The 25,587-nt window shown below is 40.8% G+C and overlaps 1 protein-coding gene and 1 non-coding gene across 2 annotated transcripts in view; both read left to right on the forward strand.

The window, feature by feature from the left end:
• Positions 1-25,587, forward strand: part of LRIG1 (leucine rich repeats and immunoglobulin like domains 1) — a 124,511-nt gene that overhangs the window by 26,475 nt on the left and 72,449 nt on the right. The window contains exon 2 of the mRNA XM_074198783.1: positions 22,068-22,139. Within this exon, the coding sequence (XP_074054884.1) occupies positions 22,068-22,139 (72 nt within the window). The remainder of the gene's footprint in view (positions 1-22,067; positions 22,140-25,587) is intronic.
• LOC141496784 (U6 spliceosomal RNA) lies at positions 23,948-24,052 on the forward strand. The gene has a single exon (XR_012471172.1). It is a non-coding gene; the product is annotated as a U6 spliceosomal RNA (small nuclear RNA).

Raw genomic sequence — 25,587 nt, forward strand, 5'->3', positions numbered from 1 at the left:
CAAATTCATACTGATGGGGACTTTTTACAAGTAAGTGGGAACTGATGAATTCAACCATGGCCTGGAGGAGAGAGCGTTTCATCTCAGAGCCAGTGTCTGACAAAGACACAGGCATCCTATATTACAATATAGGTAGAGGGAGTTCCCTTATTGGATGTTTTTATATAGCAATAAAATTACAAGTGTGTTCGAAAATCCCCCAATCCCCTCCCCCCCAAGATCTCATTGGTAAATGCTGCCCTTAATGGGTATTTGAATGAATGAAGGCAAAAAACACCTCACCTAGTTCCTCCTTTCCAGCAGTCTGGAGTTGACTGAATATCTGTGGTGCTTCATAGCCTCCACAACGTTCTGGTTAACTTTTATGAGCCAGTGTTCACTATTTGTAGGGAAAATAACAAAATCTACCTTGTTGAAGCATGGGCAGTTCCCAGTATGGGAGGATTTATAGTTTTGGGTTCCTGTGTTTCCTTAGCTTTCAGGCTGGCCTGCTGGTGACTGTTACTGCTCTGGGGCCATAAATTAGACAGAAATTCTCCTCTTGGATCCTCAGCCTAGGCAGGGTCATTGCTCTGGACAGGTTTACAATGGGGAGGTGTGAAGAGCCTGTAGACTGTGTGAGCTCTGGGAGCTGGAGGAAAAGAAAGGGGGAGGGGACGTTGAACTTGAGGGGCTGAAGGGGTCTGCTGAGATAACTAATTGAAAACTGGTTTGTCGGTCTTAATGGAAAGGGAAGTCTGGGAGGTGGTGGTCTGAAGCTTGGAGAATGGACTTGCTCATTCATTTTAAAATAAGACAAAGGTAGCTCAGTGGGAGTTTGGGGCTTCAGAAATCTTTTCTCTTTTAATTGCTCTATGAATAATTTAGAACTTAAAGCGTCTTGCATTGCCCCCCCCACCAAAAAAACCCCAGCCCAAACTAAAAAAGAACCCCAATCTTAGTCTTTCTGTTGACAAAAGAATTCATTTGGTGGGTTGGAATTTAATTTGGAGGTTTTAAGAAAAATTGAAAGAAACCGCTATGTGCCTGCAAATTCTCACTGTAAGACATCTTCTCTAATACTTGAATTGGTTTTTTTAGGGGTTTTTTTTTGGCAAGGCAGTGGGGTTAAGTGACTTGCCCAAGGTCACACAGCTGGGTAATTAAGTATCTGAGGTCAGATTTGAACTCAGGTCCTCCTGACTCCAGGGCTGGTGCTCTATCCACTACGCCAGCTGGCTGCCCCTTTGAATTATTTTTAAAATCATTTTATTGATGTTTTACTTTTTATAATAATACATCTGAATGACTCCTTTCTTATCACCACCACCCCAAACTCCATTCTCCTTTGATACAAACAAGCACAGTGAACCAAAGCAAATCAATCTTAGCCATCTCTGACAATATTTGTTCTACATAGAAATATAAATACTTGTAAATCTAAAAATAATTTTTAAAAAAGAGTGGGGCCCATTTCTCTGGGGAGTCCTTTGACCCCCATATTGACCCAGAATCCTGCTTTCATCGTTTTTCTAATTTTGTAGTCATTATATGATTCTTTCTCTTGAATCTGCTGCATTTCAACACCCTTGAGTCTTCCAAGTTTCTCTGAATTCTTCCTATCTTCTGGTGTTGTAGTAACCATAGTCCCAGGAAGTGCAGATTTTTCCTTGCATGGCCACACCTGAGTTCCCTGTCCCAATGCAGAATCACCACTTTTTAAAAAAAAAAACAGCTTTCCTTTTTGTTTTGTTTTTTTAAAGTTACCTGGGGGCACTTGTGACTTGTGTAGAGTTCCTCACACATTTTTCAGAAATCTTTCTGGCAGATCTAAACAGATGGGGTTGGCTCCATACTGATTATTTCACCTGACTGAGTAAAAAAAAAAGCCTTATAATAAGGGTGATCTGTTTAAAGGAAGTAGCATGGGACTGTGTAAAGGAAGGAACTTCCTTTACCTGGATGAGGGAGGTCATAGTCCTACCCTGCTCTGCTTAAGCCAGATCATATCTGGATCCTTAGGCTCTCAATAAGGGTTTTGGAGTCAGTTTTGAATAGCTGGATCATATATATATATATATATATATATATATATATATATATATATATAATATATGTATATATACATATATTATATATATATATGAGAGAGAGAGAGAGAGAGAGAGAGAGAGAGAGAGAGAGAGAAAGAAAGAGAAAGAAAGATGGGGTGGAGCTTCTGTATCATGAAGTCCAGCTCTCTCAATTTATACTTGAGGAAATCTGAATGATCCACTTTATAACACAATTCATTTTTAATCTTAAATCCCTGTTCTCACTCTGTATGAGTTTTTAATTGAATGGATAAATTGAATGAATAAACCTTTTTTTTAGGTTTATGGGATAAGCTCTACCAGTGTTGCAACTAGTATGTCAATATATGTTTTGGGGGGGAATGGATATTCCTTTGAAGAGGATTACTTGCATAAAAAGAGAGGGAAAATTAAACCATGGCACCCAAGAAAATGAATGCAGTTTTAGTTTGTATTAAGAGAGGCAGAGAAAAGGTCATGGACTAAGGAGGTCATAGTCCTGCAGTACTCTGCTCAGTTCAGACAGTATCTGGGACCTTCGTCTCAATTTTGGGCAGTCACATTTTTGGAAAAATATTGACAAGTTGGAGCTTGGCCAGAGGAGGTTTCATCCAGGATGGTCAAGAGCCTCAAGATAATCTTATAAAAATTGGAAGAATTGGGTATGTTTGTGGAGAAGATTTGGGGGAAGATGTGAGACCCTAAAATATGGGTGCTCATGAAAAAAGATTTGGACGTGATTTTGATTTTAGATGGCAGAACTGGGAATAGTTTGTAGGCCTGAAAGTAGCCAAAAAGGCTATTTGGACTTCTTGCTGTCTGGAAATACTTACAAAGATAGAGGAAATGGGTTCCCCCTCACTCTGGTCTTCAGACAGTCCAAGGCTGGTTTACCCCAGTTGCCTCTATTGGAGATGGGAACCTCCCCTCAAGGATGGGCCAGGTGTGGGGCTTTGTGAGACACCCCCCCCCCCACCATGTAGGGGAGTTATCTGTTAAATAACTTTTTCACTAGAAGTTGGCAAAGGTCTGTTATAAAAAGGTAGGCAGATAATAGAGGTGATAGGATCATCCTTGAGGTGTACAATGGTTAATGTGTAACTCAGTTAATAAGGCTGATAGGAACATTTTATATGTTCTCACAGTTATCTTGGTTCATAAATATATGCGGGTTATTGTCTGTCTATAATAAATCAACAGCTTTTTTAGCCTCATGCAGGCCCTAAGGGCTTGGTTTTCCTTCTGTTTGCACACTAGTTTGTATCTGATCTCATCTTTTTCTTTCTGATGTTGGGGACAGACCTGAAAAATACTTGGCAAGTTTGTGGCTAATTTGCTTTTCTTGTCTTCCCTCAAAGTTTTGAAACTTAATTTCCATCTTGAACCATCCTATTGCCATGAAGGTGGGTCTTTGGGGAGAAGGACCTAATTCTTGGATTGTGGATCATGCAACCAGAGCTGGAAGGAATTAACAGAAGTTATCTTGAGGAAGATGCTGAAGATGCAGCTTAGGGTCACAGCACCTGAGGCAGGATTTGAACCCATTTCTTCCTTACTTCCAAGTCCACCACTCTAATTACTACTACTCTTCATCAGAGGTGGAGAACAGTATCATTTGAAGAGAAAGTATTCTGGAGTGGGAAAAAGAACAGATTAGCTTCCTCTTCTCTGTGGGAAGTTACTAATGATGATTTCAGATTCATTCCCAAAGAAGAGGATCATCTGGGCAATGCCCAACAGGCTGGAGAATTCCCCAAAAAGATTTTGGGAAATGATCAGTGCTTGCTTTCCCATGTTAATCCTGACCCAGACCCTGTGGCCTGGGAAGGAGGGTGACTTTTTTCTAGAAGATTATGCAGTGGTAATTTCAGAATCTTTGCTATTCCCAAATTTCAAGACTATTCTCATACTCAGTTTGGTCTGACCTAAACACCACCAGACTCGTTTGTATTCAAGATGCCTAGGTTTACAAATTTGGAAATAGAAAGGACCCTAGAGATCTTGGAGCCTATCCAACAAAGGAAAAATTTATAAACATTGTTATGGTCTCCTACCTCCAAAAAAGATGGAGGGAGGAGAAAGGGAAGAAAATCTGTTTAGCCTCATAATTTTATAGAAGGGTTAATAAACCTTTCCTAAGGCCAAATATGTAGCCAGAGTTGGGATTTGAACTCAAGTCCTCAGAGTCTAGCTTTAGGATGTTCTATTACCATTCTCAGTGGTTAAATTTCTCCCATAGTCTCCTGGGCTGATTCTTTGTCCACTATATTTCCTATGATGTGTCAGAAGGCCTTTGAAACTCCCCTCATGGACCCACTTGTAGCATCCACCACAGTGCTCATTTCAGCAAGGATATTGTGAAGATGTGGTATCCCAGACTCAGAGAGTTATAAAGCTGACAGATACCTATTTTATGTCCTTTTTTATCAATTGACTTTCTAGAGGATTCACAACTAAGTATTCACAGAGCTAGTTTAGAACTCCTTTGTAATCCTCATCTCCCTTTCCTTCACTAATCCAAAGACTGTATTAGTATTAAGAGTAGGGGGTTCTTCTTGTACAAAATGACTCAGATGGAAGTGTTTAAAATGACTGAATGTGTATAAATTGTATCAAATTGCTTACTATTTCAGGGAGGAAGGGATAGAATTTGGATTTCCAAACTTTTTAAAAAATTCTTTTAAAAAATTGCTTTAGGGGCAGCTAGGTGTTGTAATGGTTAGAGCACCAGCACTGGAGTCAGGAAGACCTGAGTTCCAATCCAGGATAAAGCACATAATAGTTGCCTAGCTAGCTATGTGACCTTGGCCAAATCCCTTAACCCCATTGCCTTAAAATTAAAGAAAAAAAATTTTTAAATTGCTTTAACATGTAATTTGGTGGGGGGGATGTTATATTAAAAAAAGAAGAAAGTAGGGATCTGTTTTATTTCAGTTTTTCGCCTCTGTGTCTGTCTCTCTCTCTCTCTCTCTCTCTCTCTCTCTCTCTCTCTATATATATATATATATATATATATATATATATATATATAAAATAGGAGCTTGATAAATGTGTATTTTTGCTTGATTGATTAGATGGTTTCTCAGGCCCCCTCCAGGTCTAGATCTATGATCTGATGGCAACATGCTGTGCATTGGGTGGGGTCATGCAACATTATCCCGAGTATACTTGTAGATTGTGTTTGGGAGGGGGAGGAAGGCCGGTGAATAATAAGGGGTGTATGTCAGCTGGGCTGTTTGGATAGCCTGTTGTGCGTTCCTTTGGTTATCCCATATGTCTTGGGTATCACTTGCCTCTACTAATCCTATCCTGAGTAAGTCACACATACACATTGAAATTTTTGGGCCCCATGCCTAGGTTTCAGTTACTGCAAGAATTAATAAGTTTGAAAAAAAATTTTTTTGTAGTACAGAAAATGAATGTACAGTAGAATTGAAGAAGCATCTTTGTTTCCCTTCTTCTCCTCTTGTTTAGGGTGGGGAGCAAAGAGATTTGATATCAGCAATTGTGAAGTCCCCTGAGGCCCTGGGGATTATTGATGACATAGGTCAGGAGGGCCCTCCCTCCATCAACTACCTTCTTCATGAGGTAAAGGGAAAAAAAGGAGAGAAATTCTAGCTGTAATAGGAATATCTGTTTCTCTTCTTTGTCCTGGGGAATTTTGAATGGGGGAACTGAAAAAAATTGCCTGGTTTATGCAATCCTCTGTACACAAGCCTTGGACAAATATTGACACCAGAGATCAGGGTAGGCTGCCATTTCTCTGATGCCCCTGGGAAGAAAAGCTCTTTTTAGTGGCCCTCACGACCTTTTGAAACACCCTAACAAGTTTGTGCAGGTGATTTCTTTTTGTACAGTAATTCTTAGGGGAAGGGAGGAGAGTTAATGCTAGGTTAGGTGGTTGTGTTTTAACTTAACTGAACTAACCCTCAGCACAGCTACCTCCTCCTCTTCTCTTCCTCTCCTTTCTTCATCTCTTGTATGAGTGGAGGTCGTGGTTGAGCCCACTGTAGAAAAGGCAAATAGAGGTGCCCCAAGTCTGGCTTTGTCAAGTCCACACTTGTGGGATGGGGTGTTTTGAAATTGAATTCACTTTTGAAATGCTTCAGTTTGGGGGAACCTAGGACAGGTGAGGGAGGAAGGGAGAGAGAAGCAGAGCTGGGTTGGACTTAGAGTCAGAAAGACCTGCACTTGAGGCCTGCAGAGACTTCTTAGCAAAGTGGGCTAAGTGACCTGAGCCTCTCGCGCCTGAAGTGATTTTATATATGTATTCATATATAAATATGTATATATGTGCATATAGATACATACAATATATATGTTTTTGTATGTATGTACACACAAATATACATCCTATATACACATATATTTTTTTCCATCAACTATAAAATGGGAGTAACAACAGCATGAATGTCTGTTATTCTGGTTGACTTTGTGAAGGCAATTTCAGTGTCTTCTCTCCCTGGTTCCCAGGTAGGATGTGGTTGGTAGCCTCTAGTTTGCCCAAAGGACCTTCGCATCTCTTCTATTGGGGGCAGACAGAATAGAAGAAAAGTGACTTGGAGCCTCTCTTGTGGCCTGGCATGCCCTGGCTCTGTAGTATGAGATTGCCTTGGTTGGGGCTGACAAGCTGAGCCGTACCCAAGATCTCTAGGAGCTTTTCGCTTCATCTCATCATCCCAGAAGGACTGACCACTTGTTGGGAGCCTCACCTGTTGTGCAGATGCAGGGGGCCTTCTTCCTCAGCCCGGGCTGACCCAGAGCTACAGTTTCTGAGCCCCACTTTCTCCTGCCCCAACTGCTCTGCAGTAGTGGCTACTTCTGATGACTTCCCCCTTTCAGTAGACTGATTTTTCTGCCTCTGTTCTTCTTGTATTCTTTCCCCTATGTTCTGTCTTCCACCTTGCCCTCAATGATCTCTGTTTCCATGGTTTGTTATCAAGGCTGTTGCAGGTAATTCCCAAATGATCCCTTTGCAGTTTATTTTTGGTGGTTGTCAGCGCCAAATAAGTGAGTGGTAGTGATGTCTCAGTGGTTTCCAGAAGTAGAAAGACCTGTATCTTATAATGTAGGCAGCTCCCTTTCATTGGGGACTATTGCATATAACAAAGATATTGAGCATCTTGGCTGGCAAATAGTAGGCACTTAAATTCTGGGTGAATGACAAACAAGAGAAAGTGAGGTTTGTATCAGAAACTTCATCTCTCTTAGGCAGAGCATGTTTTTCTTTAAAAATATGTAAATGATTCAACCTGTAGTTTGTGCCTTTTCTGGTCATCCTGTTCTCACCTGTGCGGTTTGCCTCAGTGACCCCCTCCCCTTTTTGCTACCCTATATTTCTCCCTCTCACCTGCCCATTGGGAGGAAAAGGGAAAAACAAAGCCTTTGGGATAAATAATGCAAAGCTAAGGGAAATCATTTGCTAAATCTCTTAATTACATTTATTTCCTGCTTGCTAGTATCACCTGGATGTCTCAAATTCACCAGGTCCCACACCATCTGATTAGATGCTCTCCCCCCACCTGCTTCACCCCACTTCCCTTTCTTCCTTAATTCCAGTTAAATGTGGAATGTAGGCCCTTTCGGAGACGCCCTCTCTCTTCCTCTGTACCTCCAATAGAATCGACTTGGCATGGTTCTCCTGTTCTGGGTCATTTCCTTGCCTGGCCCATGTTTTTGCCCAGTTCCTGCCTATTTCCAGAACTAGGGTGGGACATAGAGTATTTATGGATAAGAAAGAAATTTCAATTATCAGTCGAATTTCCCAAAGGTCACATCAGCCTTTTTGGGTTCTTTTGTCCTTCAGTGGCTCTGGGATGGTCAATGGGATTGTAAATGGAGTAATTATTATTGGGCCTTGGGTTTTGGACTGTGGTTTTAGTGACCTTTGTCAATTCCTCTTCAGCTGAAAACTCATAACGTGAAAATCCCAGGCGTTAAATATTCATTTTTGGGGGTTTAGATAACACATTTTAGCGAGTAAAATGTTCCAGCTAGACTTAACCCTGTAGGAAAGAGTAAGTAAGCAGGAATTTAAAGTGATTAAGAGACAGGAAGTTGTATCTTTTTTTTTTTTTTTAAACATTGTGTAATCCACTGGGTCTTGTTCTGTCAATATGAATCACTTGGCAGAGGTAGGTCATTCTTCTTTAGATCTGGGTGAACAACCATAACAGGGACAAAAGTAATTCTCTTAAGTCTATTAATCAACAATCAGCAAAGTACCAGCTATGGGTCCCCGAGTATATGAAGACAAGAAATGGGAGAGGGCTCCTTGCCTTGAAATCTACTGATGATGATAATGAGAACTGGCATGATAGATGCAATGCTCTGATATAGTTAGTTGTCTCTGACAATCACTTGACTGTGTCTTTAATCCGAACCTCTCACTGCTCCAAGTAACACTACCAGATTGCTTTAGTTATCAGATTCTCCCACATTAAAATGTAGTTGAGAAGTGTCTAATAAAATAAATAAAAATACTATACAATATAGATAATGTTAATTTGTGGTTTTTTAAAGTTAGTTTGTGGCTAGCAGGGATCCATTTCTATTTGAGTTTGATATCTCTGCTCTGTTTCAGTTTGAGTCAACCCCTATCCCCCCCTCCCCAATAGAAAGAAAAAAGAACAAGCAGAATTATAACTGAGTTAGGGCTTCCAAGGTTTGCTGTACGTTTTTCATTCATTATTTTGTCTGTGAGTACAACTCTTCAAATCACTGTAGGATATTACAATGATTATTGTTATTTTACATATAATCAATCAAATTTACAAGCATCTGCTATTGTGCTAGGTCTGCACTGGAGGGTGCAAAGAATGTCAAAAAAGGAAAGGGAAGGAAATAGAACCTGAGAATAAAGGTATTTGACAAGCAGTCTGGCAGATTTTGAACCCCAGTTTTGCTGACTTCATGTCTAATTCTTTGTCCCATGCATCTGATTTTCTTATGGAAATCAGCAAGTATTCAATCTTTTTAGGATTCTTTGAAGCTCAACTTTTTTTCTAGATCATAAGAGTAGGGGCTCATTTTCCTAATCTTTGTAGCCCTAGCACTAGCAGTAGTAGGTGTTTTAATTGGATAGTTCATACATAGTAGATGCTGAAATAGACTCTAGGATTCTTAACCTGGGGCTCATACATTTTAATTTTTTAAAATGTTTTTAAGCTATTTTAATAACAGTATTTAAATATAATTGGTTTCTTTTGTAACTTTTGTGTTTTATTTCTTGTGGTTTGAAACATTGTTCTGAGAAGGTAGTAATACCATGTCCTGTTTGTCTTTTAAGGATTCACCCCATAATGCCTCAGGGGGTCCATGACACACCAAGAACCCCTACTTTAAACTTGGGAGTCAAGACCTCATCCAAACTATTTCAACAGCTCTGACACGAACAAATAAACAAAAAAACCCTCCTAGGCTCCTTTGACCCTGAGGAATAGGTGTCTTCTGGGTTAGCTGAGAGGTTTTACTCAGCTTTTCAGCTGGCTTCTGAAGCATTTCATAAGCGATTTTATATATAAAGTTTCAGAAACCTAATGGAAAAGTTGACAGGAGGAGATCCCTAGTTGATAAGTGGACTTGGCTGTGCTGGCCAGGATGGTGACCTTTTCAGTCTGGATTTGTGTTTTCTCCCCAGCGTCCAGTTATGGGTGTAACTCGACAGAAGAACTGTGTTCCTGAAAAGTTGTGGCCAAATTCAATTTCTGTCAATTGGATGTCCTCTCTTTTCCTCTGCCATTGACTTTATAATTCCAAAGGGTCTTCATCTTTATTTCTGAATAGCCTTTGTTTTTAAATTTCTGGGCCTAAACTAGGAAAGCCAACCAGAACCACTTTGCCAGATACTTAATGATCTGTGGAGGAATCCACAGATAGAGATTTCAGTCTTTTTGTGATTCAAATCAGTCAGTTTAAAAAAAAAATGTCTGTTTTCATGGGGATCAAAGGATGTGTAAGTAAGTTAATGTCTGTATCTTAGCAAAGGATGGAAGAAATGGACCCTAGTAGAGGACTTTTTAAAGGGGCTTAGTTTATCAAGCACCTTGTATAATTTTTTTTGGCTCTTTGCGACGACTGAATTTTAGCCAAATGAATAAAACAAATAACAGATGAAAAAATAAATATAAATGAAATTGGGCTCATTTCTCAGTATTTTCTCCATTTAATTAGTTTTATATTTATAAAGCACTCGGCCTCAGTTCTGATCACATTCATAAATATTTGTTTCCTACCTCCCGCTAAAATGATTTAAACTCTACTCATGGAATAACAATATTCTTTGAAACCAAGAAAATAGTAATTTCAAGCCAGAGGGCATTGGGATGTCAGTCCAGGATGTTGTCTTTCTAATAATTCATTATGGAGGATCCATGGCTTTAGTTGGAAGAGGGAATCTTGGAGCTCAGCCAGGCCATTCTTCCTCATTTTACAGAGGCGTCCCTCACTTCTCTCCCATCAGACATGAGTCGAACTCCATCCTTCACTAGTTTTCTCTAGTCCTGACTAGTTCTCTAATCCATCAAATCCATTTACCTAATCTAGCCTCGCCTCGCCGACCAGTGTTGAGAAGCCTTTCACACTTGTTCTCGCACAATTTTATTATTGTGATCAAAATGTACATCCATTTATCACTCTTGTTTCTTTATTGTTGATGTGGAGAAGAGTTTTTTTTTTTTTGGTTTGTTTTCAAATGCACTTTTTAGTTTGGTTTAGTAAATTGGAAATGCAGGACCCTATCGAAGCAGTTCTTATTTTTCTGCTTCAGTTAGGAGTCAAGAGGATCTTGAAACCTCCCTGTATCTTGGTTTCCATTTTAATCCAAGGCTAGTGTGGGAAAGAGCTGTTGCACCTGGGTGTTCTGTTCCTTAATATCACAACCATGTGACTCTGGATGAATTGCTGAGCCTCAGTTTCCTGGACTTTAAAAGGATAACGAGGAGGACGTTTGTTTTTTTGTTCACCCCCCCCCCCAGCCTTCTTGCAGCAATGGGCAAACTGTGATTCCAGATGGAAAGTTGTAAAGGCTGCCTCAGAACTGCCCTTCCGGAAATTGGGAGGATTCAAGTTTGAAAAGGGCTTTAGTAAATGAAAATCATTCGATAAGATGCATTTCGCAAGCCAGAGGTGGTTTCACAGGTGGCTAGCCTACCTGAGTGAGCACCTGCAAATTATTTGGGAGGGAGGGAGATGATGAAGGAAATAGTGTGACCTTGGAGACCTTGGCAAACCTTAGTGTGGGTGTGGAGAGTGTCTCGGATTTGCAATGCCATTCACTGCCTGGCTGGTTTTCACTACTCCAAAAAGAGTGTGGGTGATAGCTTTGTGTCCCTTTCTCCAAGATCCATAAGTAATGAGGAGCTGAGGAGGTTGGAGGAGGAATGTGTACCTGGCAAAAAACCTAAACTCTGTTCTAAAGAATGAATTGAGAAGGGCTTTCAGAGGAAAGGGGGGAGGGTGATGCTTGAGGGTCCTGGGCTAACCTGGATGTGGGGGGGGGGGTGAGGTTGCATTTCATCTTCTCTTCTAACCCAACTCACTTGTGGTGACTGGGCCAATAGATTTAGGTGTCCTGGATTTCATGGGTACCATTGGCTGCCAGGTAAAACCCCCTGATCAAGGTTGGCACCCTGGAGGTAAATGCTGCTCTCCTTGGCTAGCAATATGATTTTATTTTCCCCAAATGGTTGGAGAACTGGGTGAGAGTTGGATTCCAACATTTATCAAGCCCCAGGAGGGGATACAGTCACAAAAGCAAAATATTACCCAGCTTCAGAACATATCTGCTGCTTCCTTGATATGCCATGCTCCTTTCAGCCTTTTCTTGCCATTGTGGAAGAACAGAGAATTTGGAGTGATAAGGGGTCTGGGCTTAACACCGCTATCACCTAGGGCATGTAATTTCACCCTCCCCCCTCTCCTCTGGACCTCTGTTTTCCCATCTCTAAATGAGGGGGTTGAACTAGAAGACTTTGAGGTCTCTTCTGTGTTTTTGTGAGAGACAGGTGAGTTGTCTGCCTAGCATTCTGCCAGGCTGTGCAAGGTCAGATGAATGAGGCAGTGCTCCAGATGAGGGAACAAACTCAACAGGGATATCACTTGCTTAAGGTGAAGTAGCTATGTTTGCTTCTCTATTAGCAAAGCCCTCACTCTGCCCTCCAAGATGTTCTCTTCACTACAATCTAGAGGGAAGTGATGTCAAATAATTCCATTTTACAGATGAGGAAATTGAGGTCTAGTGAGCCTCTACTTGATCCACACTGGCTGTGCCCCCCCCCCCAACTCTCCACTTCCTTGCTTCCTTTAGGTCTTCTTCGTTCCTTTGGCCACAAAGTCGAGGTGACGAAGCTTGAGGTTCTCTGCTCTGAGGCTCCCCTGAAAGATGTAGTCATTGGAACTCATATCTTTCCTGACACCCAACTCCAGCACTCTTAATACTATCACAGGGAAATTAGGAGGAAAAGTTGGTCAGATACACAGAGCATTTATTTAGCTGAATGACTGACCGCCACCTAAGGGTTAACTGGTTTTCTCCTTTTGACTTCTATGCTTTTGATGGAAACATTGATTCAAGGGACTCCCATGATAAAGGATTTGCTGAGAGTAAACGATCAGCGCTATTGATCCTGATGGATGGGAAGTGAACCTTTTGAAATTTTTGGTCAAAGCCTGGAATGGCCGAGCAAGGATGCTCACAACACTCTGGGGAATTTTTGGAAACATAAAGCAGCAAAATGCACACATTAAGCACCAGATCCTGTGCTAGGCAGGGTAATGGGGCACCACAAAAATGGAGGTAGCATAGATAGTAGTTCCCCCATTTTTATAGATGAGGAAACTGAGGCGTAGAAAGTTTAGTTAACCTCCCAGACCTGCACAGCTAACTGGAATTTGAAATCAGGTCCTTCCTGATTCCTGCCAAATCTTCAGCATTCTTGTCAGTCATCAGACAATATTTAATTCTCTTTCTTCAGGCCCTGAGCGCTGCTGTCTCTCTGGGGCAGTTCTTAACCTTTCTTCAGTCATGGCCCCCTTTGGTAGCCTGGTGAAACCTATGGGCCCCTTCCAGAATATATATGTGTAAGATAAAATACTTCCAATTACAAAGGAAACCAATTCTATTCAAACACCAATAACAAAATATTTTTTAAAAATCAAAACAAAAAACCAAGTTCAGGGCCCCCAGGTTAAGAACCTGTGTTTAGCTCAGAAACCTTCCTTCATTTGTTCCTAGTGTCAACACCAGACTTTCAAGGGAGCAGGATGGGCTAAGAGAAGGTCACGTGGCCACAGTTGTTCTTTCTGACTTTTTCTTTCTTCATTCCCTTTTGTGAGCCCTACTTCTAAAAGACCTGGGCTGTAGCCAGGTGCCGTGTGTATGTCTTCTTCTAAAGTCATTGAGTATCTGAGTGCTGGAGATGGGCCAATAGGCCAAGTGGCATCGGATCTCATTTAATTTCTCTCTCTCTCCATTCCTCATCTATGGAAGGAGTATGGGATTTAGAGATCGGGGGAGAGATGAATTCTAGCCATGAGTTTGCCATCAGTTTAAAAAAAAAATTCAGGGCAACTTAAATACAGAATAGATGGAGTACTGGAGGCAGCAAAGTTCACCTTTCTGAATTCACATCTAGCCTCCCCCACTTACTAGCTATGTGACTGGCCAAATCACTTAACTCTTTACCTCAGTTTCTTCATAGGAAATGGTAAACCACTCCAGTATTTTTGCCAAGAAAATTCAAAATGGTGGGGCCATGATGAGTTTGAAATACCTGAACAACAGAAATAGGGTTAATGATGCTTTGTTGTTGTAGGGGAAATGGCATAGAAATATGAATTTCTGTCATTATGCATTTTTCTTTATGGTATTTTCTTTAGTGGAATGTCTTTCTCTTTCTAACTTGTTTATGCCTGTCCCTGACTAACCAATTCAAATCCCATTTGCCTTTTTTTCCAGAGTACCTTTCTTCTTGTGCTGACAAGAATGAAAAAGTTCATATTGACAAACCTGGGTTCAAATCCCCGTCATGCTACTTACTCTGGAGGGTTATCCAATTCCCTTCACCTCTCTGGGCCTTAACTTTCTCATCTTTAAAATGGGAAGATTGGAGTAGATAAGCTCTTAATAAGCTCTCATCTCATCTGTAAAATAGGAGGATCAAACTAGATGAGATCTCAATAAATTCCCTCATTTTCTTATTTGTAAAATGGGAGATGATTGGTCCAGATGAACCCTGAGTAAATTTCTCAATCTGTGGGCTTGACCTAGGGAGACGAAGACAATATATTTTGTTAATGTCCACTTCAGGGCATGGAAGGGCAGTTGCTTTCCCTGTAGTATTCTGCTATTACTATGGACTCTCTTTGGGTCTGTGATCCCCTAGACTCCTGATTTTTTTAGCTGTCCTGTTGGAGAATAAGGTTAGAAATTCTCACTTTGTTCTAATTCTCCCAGTCTCATTAGTGGTTCCCCCCACCTTGAGAAGCAGCATCATTTCTGGAAGAGAGAACAATCCTAATGTAATGTGATGCTTTCTAGTAATTAATTGTAAGCTCTCTAGAGTCTGGTAATTAATTTGTCAAAATGAAGCAGGAAAGTAAATTGAATGAATGATCCTATCTTCAGTTTCCTATTTTCTTTCCAGAATAAGGTTTTTCTTTCTTTTTTTTTAGAACAGGGAGCTTGGAATAAGGATTAACCATTAGCTCTGGGGAATTTAGGTGATGGGATTGTTTTTTCCATATGCTATCAATATGGCGGGGGAAGCCCATTGCCATCTTGGCCTCCAAGGCATCTTAACAGATAGTTTTGATTTGGAGTCAGACTAAGTTTGATTTCCAGATCTGTCCCCTTAACCTTGGGTAAATCAATCCACTTTTGGGGGCCTCTATTTGCTCTGTTGTAAAATGAGTGCTAAGCACCTCTATGAAAAATTTCCAATTCTTGGTCAAAGATCAAGTGGGAGATACCTTGAAGCCCATAGAATCCAACAAATGTTCAAGAACCAGTCTTGTGAAAGATCTGGATTTAGGATAAGAAAAAAGAAGGGAGTTGAGTTTGATAAACTAAGCTTTGGAAAGTAACCCTCCTTTTCTCCCTCCTTCTCTCCCTCCTTCCAAACAGAGCTGTCCCCCATCTAGATTTGATGTCCTCTAGTATCCAACTCAGTACTCTGGCAGCAGGTGTCTGATGGAAATTATATGTTGGGAAGGTGAGGGTGGTACTGGCGGTGGAGGGAGGGCAGCAAGTAACTTGTGATGTCTTGAAACCCAAAGTTCCCTTGCCCCAAGGAAACTGCTCCAAAGAAAAGAAAGTAGCTTTTGAGGGTTGAGGTTGAAATAATTTCTAGGGACTCCAATGAATTGTGCTTTGGCAACATCAAAGTCAGTGAAAGTGTGTTTTCACCTGTCATCCAGGAAGGTGTTGGGTGTATTATGTACAAGCTGATAAAATTTATAGAATTATAGGCCTGGAGGGGAAGTGAAAGGAACTTTGCCATTTCCTGGTGTGGGGGCTTTATGGTTACTGAGGAGATAGGAATAAGATTGAAAACTTGGTTCCCACTGAAGACAAAGGCTAGCTTGTTAAAGAGACTTAAAAAAAGTCACAAAAGGTCAGAGAAATTTGTATATTTTCACAGCATTTAAACGAATGTGATTGGGACTTGCAAATTCTTAGAAGAAAAATTTCTCTTTACCCATTCAGATGAAAGATAGAGAAGTAGATTTAAGCTAGAAACGTTTTTCTAAGTCGTCCAGCTCCTTCATTTTACAGATGAGGATACCGATGGTCAGAGGGGCCTCCTCATGTTGAAGTGGCAGGTGTCAGACTTGAAACTGAACTAGAAATACAGGGCTCTTGGGACCCTGAGAGATGCCACACAAGGAAATAGCCTCCCGTCACTCTTTAAATCCTTTTTTTTTGTTAGGTTTTTGCAAGGCAAATGGGGTTAAGTGGCTTGCCCAAGGCCACACAGCTAGGTAATTATTAAGTGTCTGAGACCGGATTTGAACCCAGGTACTCCTGACTCCAGGGCCTGTGCTTTATCCACTACGACACCTAGCTGCCCCTAAATACTTCTTTAAAGAATTAAGACAAAAAGCAAAATCCAAACCTTGAATTCTGGGGGAAAAAACTGAGATTTTCAAGTCTAAAATCTTTTATAAATCAGGATGTCAGTTCAAATATATTTTCTATTGTGGAGATGACCAAACATACATTTATAACTCAGACTAGAAAATTTTCTTTTAAAATAATTGCTGTTGAGGATGGCATGTCCAGGCTGGAGGAGACATGGTGCTCTGCCTTCCTCAGCCTCTCCAACTTGCTGTGTGTTCTGCATCTACCTCTGGACAGATTAGCCAGAAGGCTTTCCATGGCAGGTCCTGATTGTTCAGGGCTCTGCCCACCCTTTGTGTCCTGGCCGTTCAAATGTGTGTTATGACAGTGGCTGACAAAATGTTTAATGAAAGCCGGCTTGGCAGTAACTGAATTCCCAGACTCTTCCTTGGGCCTTTCTACTAGTTGCTGAAAGGTTCCAAAAAGTTTCTGACCAAGTCTACCCTGCTGACAGATAAATTGTTTTGACAGGAGAATCTGAAACCTACAGCTGAGCAAAATTTTAGCTATTGAACCTGGAGAGGAGGAACTCGGTGTCTGTAGGAAAAAAAAATCATGTACTTCAAAATAAGTTTTTTTTTTTTCAAATATTTGTCTTGCTACTTGAAATAGGAAACTTTTAAAATTGTCAAGGTGACCTCTTCTTTCTCTACTTCTTCCCCACCCCATTCACCCTGATCTCTATATATGTGACTTTTCAGTAAATCATTTAAAAATTTTTTTATTTATTCAAGGCAATGGAGTCAAATGACTTGCCCAAGGTCACACAGCTAGGTAATTATTAAGTGTCTGAGACTGGATTTGAACCCAGGTCCTCCTGGTACTCTATCCACTGTGCTACCTAGCTGCCCCTCAGTAAATCATTTTTAATTGTTGTGACCTGGCAGGTAGCTTGGGACCAGGAGGAAGAGAACTAGTGTTGGAGTTCTTCTGGTGCTTCCTCTTTGTTAAGTCCCTTTTTGAACTCCCTTATCCTTTCCCCAGAGGAGCACTGAAGGAGCCAGAGACAAGGAAGACAAGTTCTCCCTTTGGTACACCAAGGTCTCCGTTTATTTATCAAAATACAAGTGCCTAGTTCACCTGCAAAGTATGTGGCATAATTTCTTGGGGGGGGGTCAAATTAGAGAAGTTGGCCATAGGACAGGCCAGCTATGTGAATTTATGACTAGCAAAATGAGCGACCTCCCCAGAATGCATTCATTAACAACAGCTATGAAGAAGGCTAATGAAATCCACTCCCTAATCCACTCCCACGGCACTTAGTAAAATAATGCTCTGATGGTGCTCGAGGACACCAGGTGATGAAGATTTTACAGTACTCCCACACACAACAATCCCTAAAACCTCTTCATAGCTGTGTGATGTTGGGCAAGCTACTTTCCATTTCTGGACCTCCATTTACTTGTTAAATAAGGATTTGGAAGTATGGGATTTTTTCCATTTTTTTCATTTCCAGGTCTTTGATACTACAAAAAAAGGAGTTTTGACTTATTTTGACAATGACTTAGAAAAACGCCACTTAGCATTATTTATGTTATAGTTTATTTTTATTTATTTTGTTAACTATTTCCAATTACATTTTATTCTGATTGTGCTACTCTCAAACATTTTGTAGGCAGAGTTTAAGCAGTAAAATACTCATTGGATTAAAAAGAAATCTGAATTTTCTGCTTAGTTATTTTGCTTCACAGAGAATTTTTCAAACTTTCTTTTATTTAAGAATAATTTTTATTGATAATCTTTTGTTTTTACATCACCTATTTTTCACATGGTTTCCTTCTAATTCCTTGCCAGAGAACTATATGATAAAGAATTTTAAAAAAATAGGAAAGAAGAAAAGAATTGTTCTCCAAAGAAGTCTTCCTGGGATAGTATCTTCTCATTTCTATTCTTTGCACCATGCTTCATCATTATAATTTAATAGCATTCAGTTTTTATTATCTTTTTGTTCTATAATCATTGTTGTTATCATTCTGCATCCTTTTTTCCCCTTGGTTCTGTCTCCCTTGCATCAATTCATACAGGTCTTTTCATGATTCTATTTATTTTTCATGTTCATGATTTCCCAATAAGAGAAGTTATGGTGTTCCACTGGACCTCAAAAGACCTTTAGTGTTTTATAGAAGCAATATAACCCAACTATCCTTTGCTACATAATCTGCTGATCTTTTAAAATATGATTCATAGGAATGTTAGGATTCTGAATTGAAGAGAATCATAGAGTCTTTGGGATCTGAAGGATTTCCCACAAGTTCTCATACCTTCTTTGCTTGGAGACCTGGGAAGGGAACCCACTCACTATCACTTGAAGAATCCTATTATATTTCTCTCCACTGCCTCTCTATTGTGCTGTCTCTCCTTAGGTACCGCTTTAAAAATTCTTCCCTCTGATAGTTCTTTTAACATTGAAGACAACAATCTGTCATTCTTCTGTCTCTTCTATTCTAGGTGAAATACCATCAGTTTCTTCATCTGATTTCCATTTGAAATGTTTCCATTTGAAATTCTGGTTGCCATTCCTGAGTATCGTCCAGTTTATCCTCATCTTCTCTCAAATGTGAATACGCGGGACAAATATGGTATTACAAAGACGATCTCAGTAGGATTGATGATCAACCAGACTTGACTACTTTTCCTGAGAATTCGTTAGCCTTCTTCATTGTTGTTGTTAATGAATGCATTCTGGGGAGGCCGCTCATTTTGCTAGTCATAAATTCACATAGCTGGCCTGCCCTATGGCCAACTTCTCTAATGCCCCCCCCCCAAGAAATTTTGCCACATGCTTTGCAGGTGAACTATGTTTACTTTAGCTCTTGGCTAACTAGTCTAGTAACCCTGCTAAGAAGTGAAGAGGGCAGGATGGCATGACCATGGTTGGTTTGTTTTTGTTGTTGTTGTTTTAAATGATTACTTTCCCTTTAATGTTAGATTTTGGAATTTGGCCAGGAATTGTAATAAAGCTTTTGGATCCAGTTTTCATATCCTCACACTTTGAAAAAAAATCTCTCCATTTACTTTTCTCCATTCCTAAAGTACCTTTCTCTCATCCTTGATAATCTTACAGGATCACCAAGTTTTATAATAGTATAGACCTAAATTAAAGAAGTTACCCCCTTTCTGTTCTGTGGAGTGACTTTTCTGGGATTGATAAAACCTACTGGCTCTTGATGCGTTTGCTTTCCCTGTTTGGTTTGACTCATAGTGCTTTGGGATTTTCTTTTATAAACATAACTGTTGAGTTCTGGGACCCTTTAATAAGAGCCCTGAGATCTAGACAAGCTCAAACCTGACTTTTCCTATGTGATTAAAAACAAAAAATTCAAAAAACCCAGCTCCCCTTCTCTGCTTCCACCCCGCCTCCAGCAAAAGCAGACAGCAGCCTCTATCTTTATAGTAATATAATCTCCAGACAAATTGCGCTTTAATGCTCATTGTGCGCTGAACATGGACTTGGCTTTTAAATGTACTGCTGCCTGACTTTAATTTAGATGAATGTCTTTGAGTTGTGGTGGAATAGATAACTGCTGGAGGCCAGTATTGATTTCAGAAGTCTCTGAAGGGCAGTTCAGAGAAGTAGGGACCTTAGGCCAGCCAACGCTTGTGTGGAAGGGCACACACAACTAACTATATATAAGGAAAATTATTGGAGAAGATGGAAATCTTGAGGCTAGTTGTATTCTACATTGCTAGTGGGAGTGGGAGTGGCCAGGTGAGTTGATTTGGTGCATTAGGTGAAACTGAAGAAGCTTTCAAAAGGTGAAGTAATAATGGTAGAAAAAGAGAGGCTAAGATTGGAGGAGGAAGAGAGGTAAAACTTGACCTTTGGGTTTGAACTAAAAAGAAGGTAATAGGACAGGCTGTTCATTTATTTGTGGTCAGACAAGGATTTGGGTTGCTGTTGAGGGAAATGAGTGAGCTGAAGTCATCCAGAGGATCTGAGTTCAAATCCTGAGGGCTGTTGCTTCCTGCGTAACCTTGGGAAAGTGCCTTGCCAGCAGGATTTCTCATTGCTAGTGTCATTGGACTTAAACAGACTTGGACATTTTCAAGTAATGTGTATAATTGAAACAATAACTTTAACACAGTAGACACTTTATAAATGTTTATTCAATTGAATTCAAGGTTATAAAGTCCTTTATATACATATGCTGCCATTCTGTTAACCTCCTTTTTTAAATTGGTCATTGGTAATAAAGGCAGAGTGGTGGGGTGATGGGCTCAGATCAATGCAGCTGAAGCAGTAGTCTGGGGAGTGGGGGAGAAGAGCTAAACTTTGGGCTCTCTTTAGAGTCAGGAAAATCCTGGATTCACATCCTCCTTTTGACACATTCTGGTTGTAGAAGTTGTAGTAATTTAGACAGTAGATAAATAAATCACTTATAAGTAGATGAGACTGGCTGCCTGATGTTTTTAGTAGAAGCAGCATCCATCCATGTTTTTCCCCTGACCCCAAATAATCATGAAATTAATAGTATCATAACTTTAATGGTGGAAGGGATTTGGGAGTAAATCTAAGCTAATCTTACCCTCATTTTACTGATAAAGAACCCAAGGCCAAGAGTCCCACAGGGAGAGCTAGGGTCTAACTAAACCCAGTTCTGACTCCCAATTCAACACTCTGATCTACTGGCATATTGATGAATCCCTCCCCTTTTTAGCCTGTAATTATTACTTCAGCTTTTATTAATGGGGGTCTAAGATTCCATCCTCAGTATTTGTCATTCTATAAGACAGCAGGCTTCCTCTAGTCTGAGATTTTATACATCTGGTCATCTTCATTTGGCCAGCCCCTAATCCATTCTCCTGATCCTCCCCCTTGTCTGCTTCCCTTCAACCCTAATCCATCCTTCTGATCCTTTCCCTTATTCCTTTTCCTTTACTCTGGCTGATAACTTACTATGATACTTTCAAACCAAAGACTTTGCATTAATCAATCCTTGGACTTGATGATAAAACCAAGAATCTAGTAAGAAAAAACCCCACCAAAAACCTTCAAATGCAGACTGAGATTTTCAGTTGGTAACATCTTGAAGGACTTTTGTAAGGAAGATAAGTAAGGAAATGGTACTTGAGATGTGTTTGGGCTTCTCAGAGAAGATGGAGGAGCTGAAGAGTCTGGACACTTGGCTTGAGGTTAGCTAGTCAGGGGTGTGAGGGGAGTGATGATATCATGCGGGCCAGTAGAAAGCTGTTGTTATACTTCAGAACATCTTCACATTAAAAAAAAATGTCTTAAAAATACTTTGTTAGTATTAGGTAAAAGGGAGCCATTTTCTTTCCTTTTTTTTATTTAAAAGGAGGAATTGAGGGGAGGCTAGGTGGCGCAGTGGATAAAGCACCGGCCCTGGGGTCAGGAGTGCCTGGGTTCAAATCCAGTCTCAAACACTTAATAATGACCCAGCTGTGTGGCCTTGGGCAGGCCACTTAACCCTATTTGCCTTGCAAAAAAAAAAAAAACCTAAAAAAATAAAAGGAGGAATTGAGTTAGATTTAGAGCAAAAAGAAAGAAAAAAGTTCATCCTAGTATAATTCTGTTAAACCCAAAGGCCACAATCTCTTTGTAATCATGGAAGGGTGAGGGTGGGTATGATATTGTTAGGAATTGTAGTGTTTCTAGTTTGTAGCTTTGTAAGTTTTGAAAAGCACTTTACTCACATTCTTTCATAATTCATGTTTTTCTGAGTGGAACTTAGATCACTACTACAGAATCAGTTAGATCTGGTTCTGTTAATCCCCAATTTCCAGATAAGGAAACTGAGGCTCCCTCTGGTTCATTCAGCTGAGAAGTATCAGAGGTGGAATTTGAATCAGCATCAGCCTTAACTTCAGGTTCAGAATCTATCCCCAGGAAGTCTGTTGCAATGAATTCTAATGCCTTTTTTTCTTTCCCTTTATAGAAATCTCAGCAACAATAAGCTGACAGAGATCGATCCTGCTGCTTTTGAAGACCTGGTGAACCTCCAGGAAGTGTAAGTCTTGAGTAGTACCCTATAGCCCTTTTCTTTTTCTGTCCTGTACCTCTTCATAGATGAGTGAAGCCCTTCTATCTCCAGAATAATGTTTTAAAATGGATAAAATAAAAAAATACGTAGAATTAAAAAAGGAAACTAAATATATTAATATAAAGTTGTTAAATAGCTTAAAAAAAAATTCACGGATCCCAGGTTAAGAATTCTTGCCCTATTGGGTGGCCCATGATTCCCTGGCAGAATTTGTCATCCGTCTGTAGCTAGCTTGAGCCGATAAGCATTCCTCTTTCCCTTGAGTGTAGTTTCTTGGTGTCTCTAATTAAAAACATTTATATCTTCCCACCCAGCCAAGGCCCTAGGCATCATAGCATTGCAATTATATTGGGTGTAAGCCGCCCTGACAATCTGTGATGGAGGAGAGGGGGTTCTCCTTTCTTCTTCCCCCTCCCCGCAGCTCCTTGCAAAGCTCTGTGGGAATAATTCAGTTAACACACCTGGTCATGTAAGTTTCCCTGTGAAAGGAAGCTGCTCACGTGGAGGGAGAAGGGCTCTCGTCCCAGGTGATATTTGATGCCACCCCCCCCTTATCTCCCAGGAAACAAAGGTGTAGTGTAATGCACCAGAGGGGCTTAGCTGGGCCTCCGCCGCCTCAAAACAATGTTAATAATGATGCCTTTGGAAGAGGCAGTCTGCTGGGTTCTTCAGGAAGCCAGCCCTGAACCTGAAACTGTGTTTTAAGACTTCTCCCGTCAGGGCGGATATTGTGATTACCGGCAATTTTAAAGCTCCTTATTTATGCGTCATAAAGAAACCAGTTGAAGATAGTTTTAAAAAAATCTTTTACTCATTTCTAAGTTGTGAGTTTGTGGAGCTCTTCTCTTGGTTTGACTTATTATGTAATTTTAGGACCTTTTTTATAAGGGGGTGGGGGATTTTTAAAATAGAAAGGCTCAGATTTCCAACAGTTGGGATGTTAAATTTGTGGAGCCTCTAGTTGTAGGCTTAATTACTCATATGTGCTAGGGAGGGAGTGGCAGACCAGAACTTGAGGATGGTGTCCTCCCTCTGTTCTCTGGGTGGGAAGTGGACTTGTGATTTCATTGACATATTGAACTGATGGAGACAAGACCACAAACCCCAATGCAAATTAATATCTTTTTTTTTTTTGCAACTTCTAGAGAATTCCTTAGTACAGACATGCCAGACATGCAGTCCCAGCCCCTGTCAGTGGTCCTGGGCTAGGTCATAATGTAATTGGGAAACACATATCAAAATAAGTAAAAATACAGTAAAATACAGATACTATTAATTTGTGATTTTCTAAGCGTGTAGCTTGCTGTCTTGGAATACAGCGAGTGTTTGATCTAGTGTTATTTAGTCAGGATGAGTCCAAACCTGGGTTCTCTATCTAGTAACCCCCATGGCCGTATCTCGGTTCTCCATGTATGACTCTATGCCTGACTTAATCAGTCCTCTTGGGTTGATTTTGTGACTGTAGGTATAGGTGTGGTAGGTGATGCTGCTGATTGATGGGAAGCAGAGACCAAAAAAGAGAAGAAAATGAAGTCCCTGCCCTCAAGGAGCTTTTACTCTCTGGGGATAATTTCTATCTCTTGCTCCTTGAGGATGCTTGCTTGGGAACTTTAAATGCACCAGAAAACCTCACACTAGGGAAAGATAGACATTTAGTTGTTCTTTCTACTTTCTTTGAAGAAATTCTAGGAAGAAGTGAATGATACTTCTCGGATGATTTGTGTTGTGATTCCTTCATTTTCTGTTGGCGGGGCTACTCTGGTCCCTTCTAGCTCTGTGATTTGGTGACATGTAGATTTAAAATGGAAATGATACAGAAAAGATGAGCATGGTCCCTGGCAAGGATTGACACACATCTTTGTGAAGGGTTAGGTTTATGATGCTATTCTGTATTCTGTCCAGGTCTTTGCACTCTGCCTTCACTTTATGTAGTTAGCTTTTTTTCCAAGGTCAGCTCAGATGCCACCTCCTACAGGAAGACCATCCTGATCTCCTCCTCAGCAGCTCAATCATTTGAATTTAATTTTCTATATACATATCCCCCCCCCCCCCCACACACACACACACTTAGAATTTCTGCTGTTTGAGGATGGGCAGTGTTTTGTTTTTGTCTTAATGTTTCCTTAAAAAAGTAAAACCAAACAAAGGCATCTGTTGAATAAATGAATCTTCAAAGTCAAGTCAAATACAGAGAATCTTTCTTGCCCCCCCCCATCATGGCCTAGCTCGATTTCCTTTGCCCTTCTGCATCTTCTCTTCCTAGTTAAGTGTCAGCTCCTTGAGGACAGGGACCACATCTTGGGGTTAGCCAAGCCCAGCCATTCTGGAAACTGAGTTGACCATACACAAGAAATTTTACTGAACTGTTACCTACCCTTTGGCACACTGATAGATGGGTCACTACTCAAATACCCCCAGAAAGTCAAAAAGAGAGAGAGGTCCCCAGTGTAGAAAAATGCCTAGAGAAACCATTGCACAGGGACTCAATGGACTTCTGGGAAATATTGTTCTTATGCACTGGAAGAAGGAAGGGGAAGAATGTAGGATCCCCAAATCAAGAAGCACCCCCATAGTTGTGAAGACCTGGTGTTCTCCCTCAGGAACCTAGACCAAAGGATGAAGAGAGAAGAGGTATTGGATGGGAGCTGACACATAAATGCTTTCAAATGAAGTAGGTTTTAATGCTTCTTGAGAGCTGGCGGTTCTCTAGGGGTGGAGGGCGAACCACAGGCTGCGCAAGGTGGCCTCGTGGTGGTTTGCCTTTCAGAAGTACTTTGAAGCCACAGCCCATCAGGGACTGGCTGGAAGAAGATTGAAAGAAGCCTCGGTTCAGGCTGTCATTGCTCTCATCCTGGTCAGCCTTTGGAAGACTGTTGGAGGCCCAGCCAAGCCACAGTCCATTTAAAAATAACTCCCCCCCCCCCCCCAATCTCCCAGTAACTCCCATTATGAAGGCGTGGACATTAATATGGAATGGTAGCCAGGAAAAGCTAATCTATTAATATGAGGGTTATTTATATATTCCTTTTTTCTACATTTGGCTCATGTTACTGATGCATTCCCTTTCCAACGTGTGATGTGGGTGGCGTGTGCTTTCACAGGGGCAGTGAGTGACCTAAGATGTTTCCTTATAAAATGAGCAGGCCATAAATATGCCCCAGCTTTGGGCATCTCGATTATACAGCCCTTGTCTAAGTAGAGAAGATATCTGTTTAAGCCCTTTAAGCATGATGAAGCCCTACTGTGTGCTGAGTGCTGGGAAGACAGCACAAGCCAGTTGTACCCTTAAGAGGCTTAGGCTTTAATGGGGGGGGGGGGGCGCGGAGGGGTGGGCATGGCTGTTGGGGAGACTTGGAAGAGGCCAGAGGCTCGGGAGTAGAGATGGAGAGGAGGAAAGTGAGATGGCCTTGGACAC

Source organism: Macrotis lagotis, chromosome 8, assembly GCF_037893015.1.
Source record: "Macrotis lagotis isolate mMagLag1 chromosome 8, bilby.v1.9.chrom.fasta, whole genome shotgun sequence".
Taxonomy (NCBI): domain Eukaryota; kingdom Metazoa; phylum Chordata; class Mammalia; order Peramelemorphia; family Peramelidae; genus Macrotis; species Macrotis lagotis.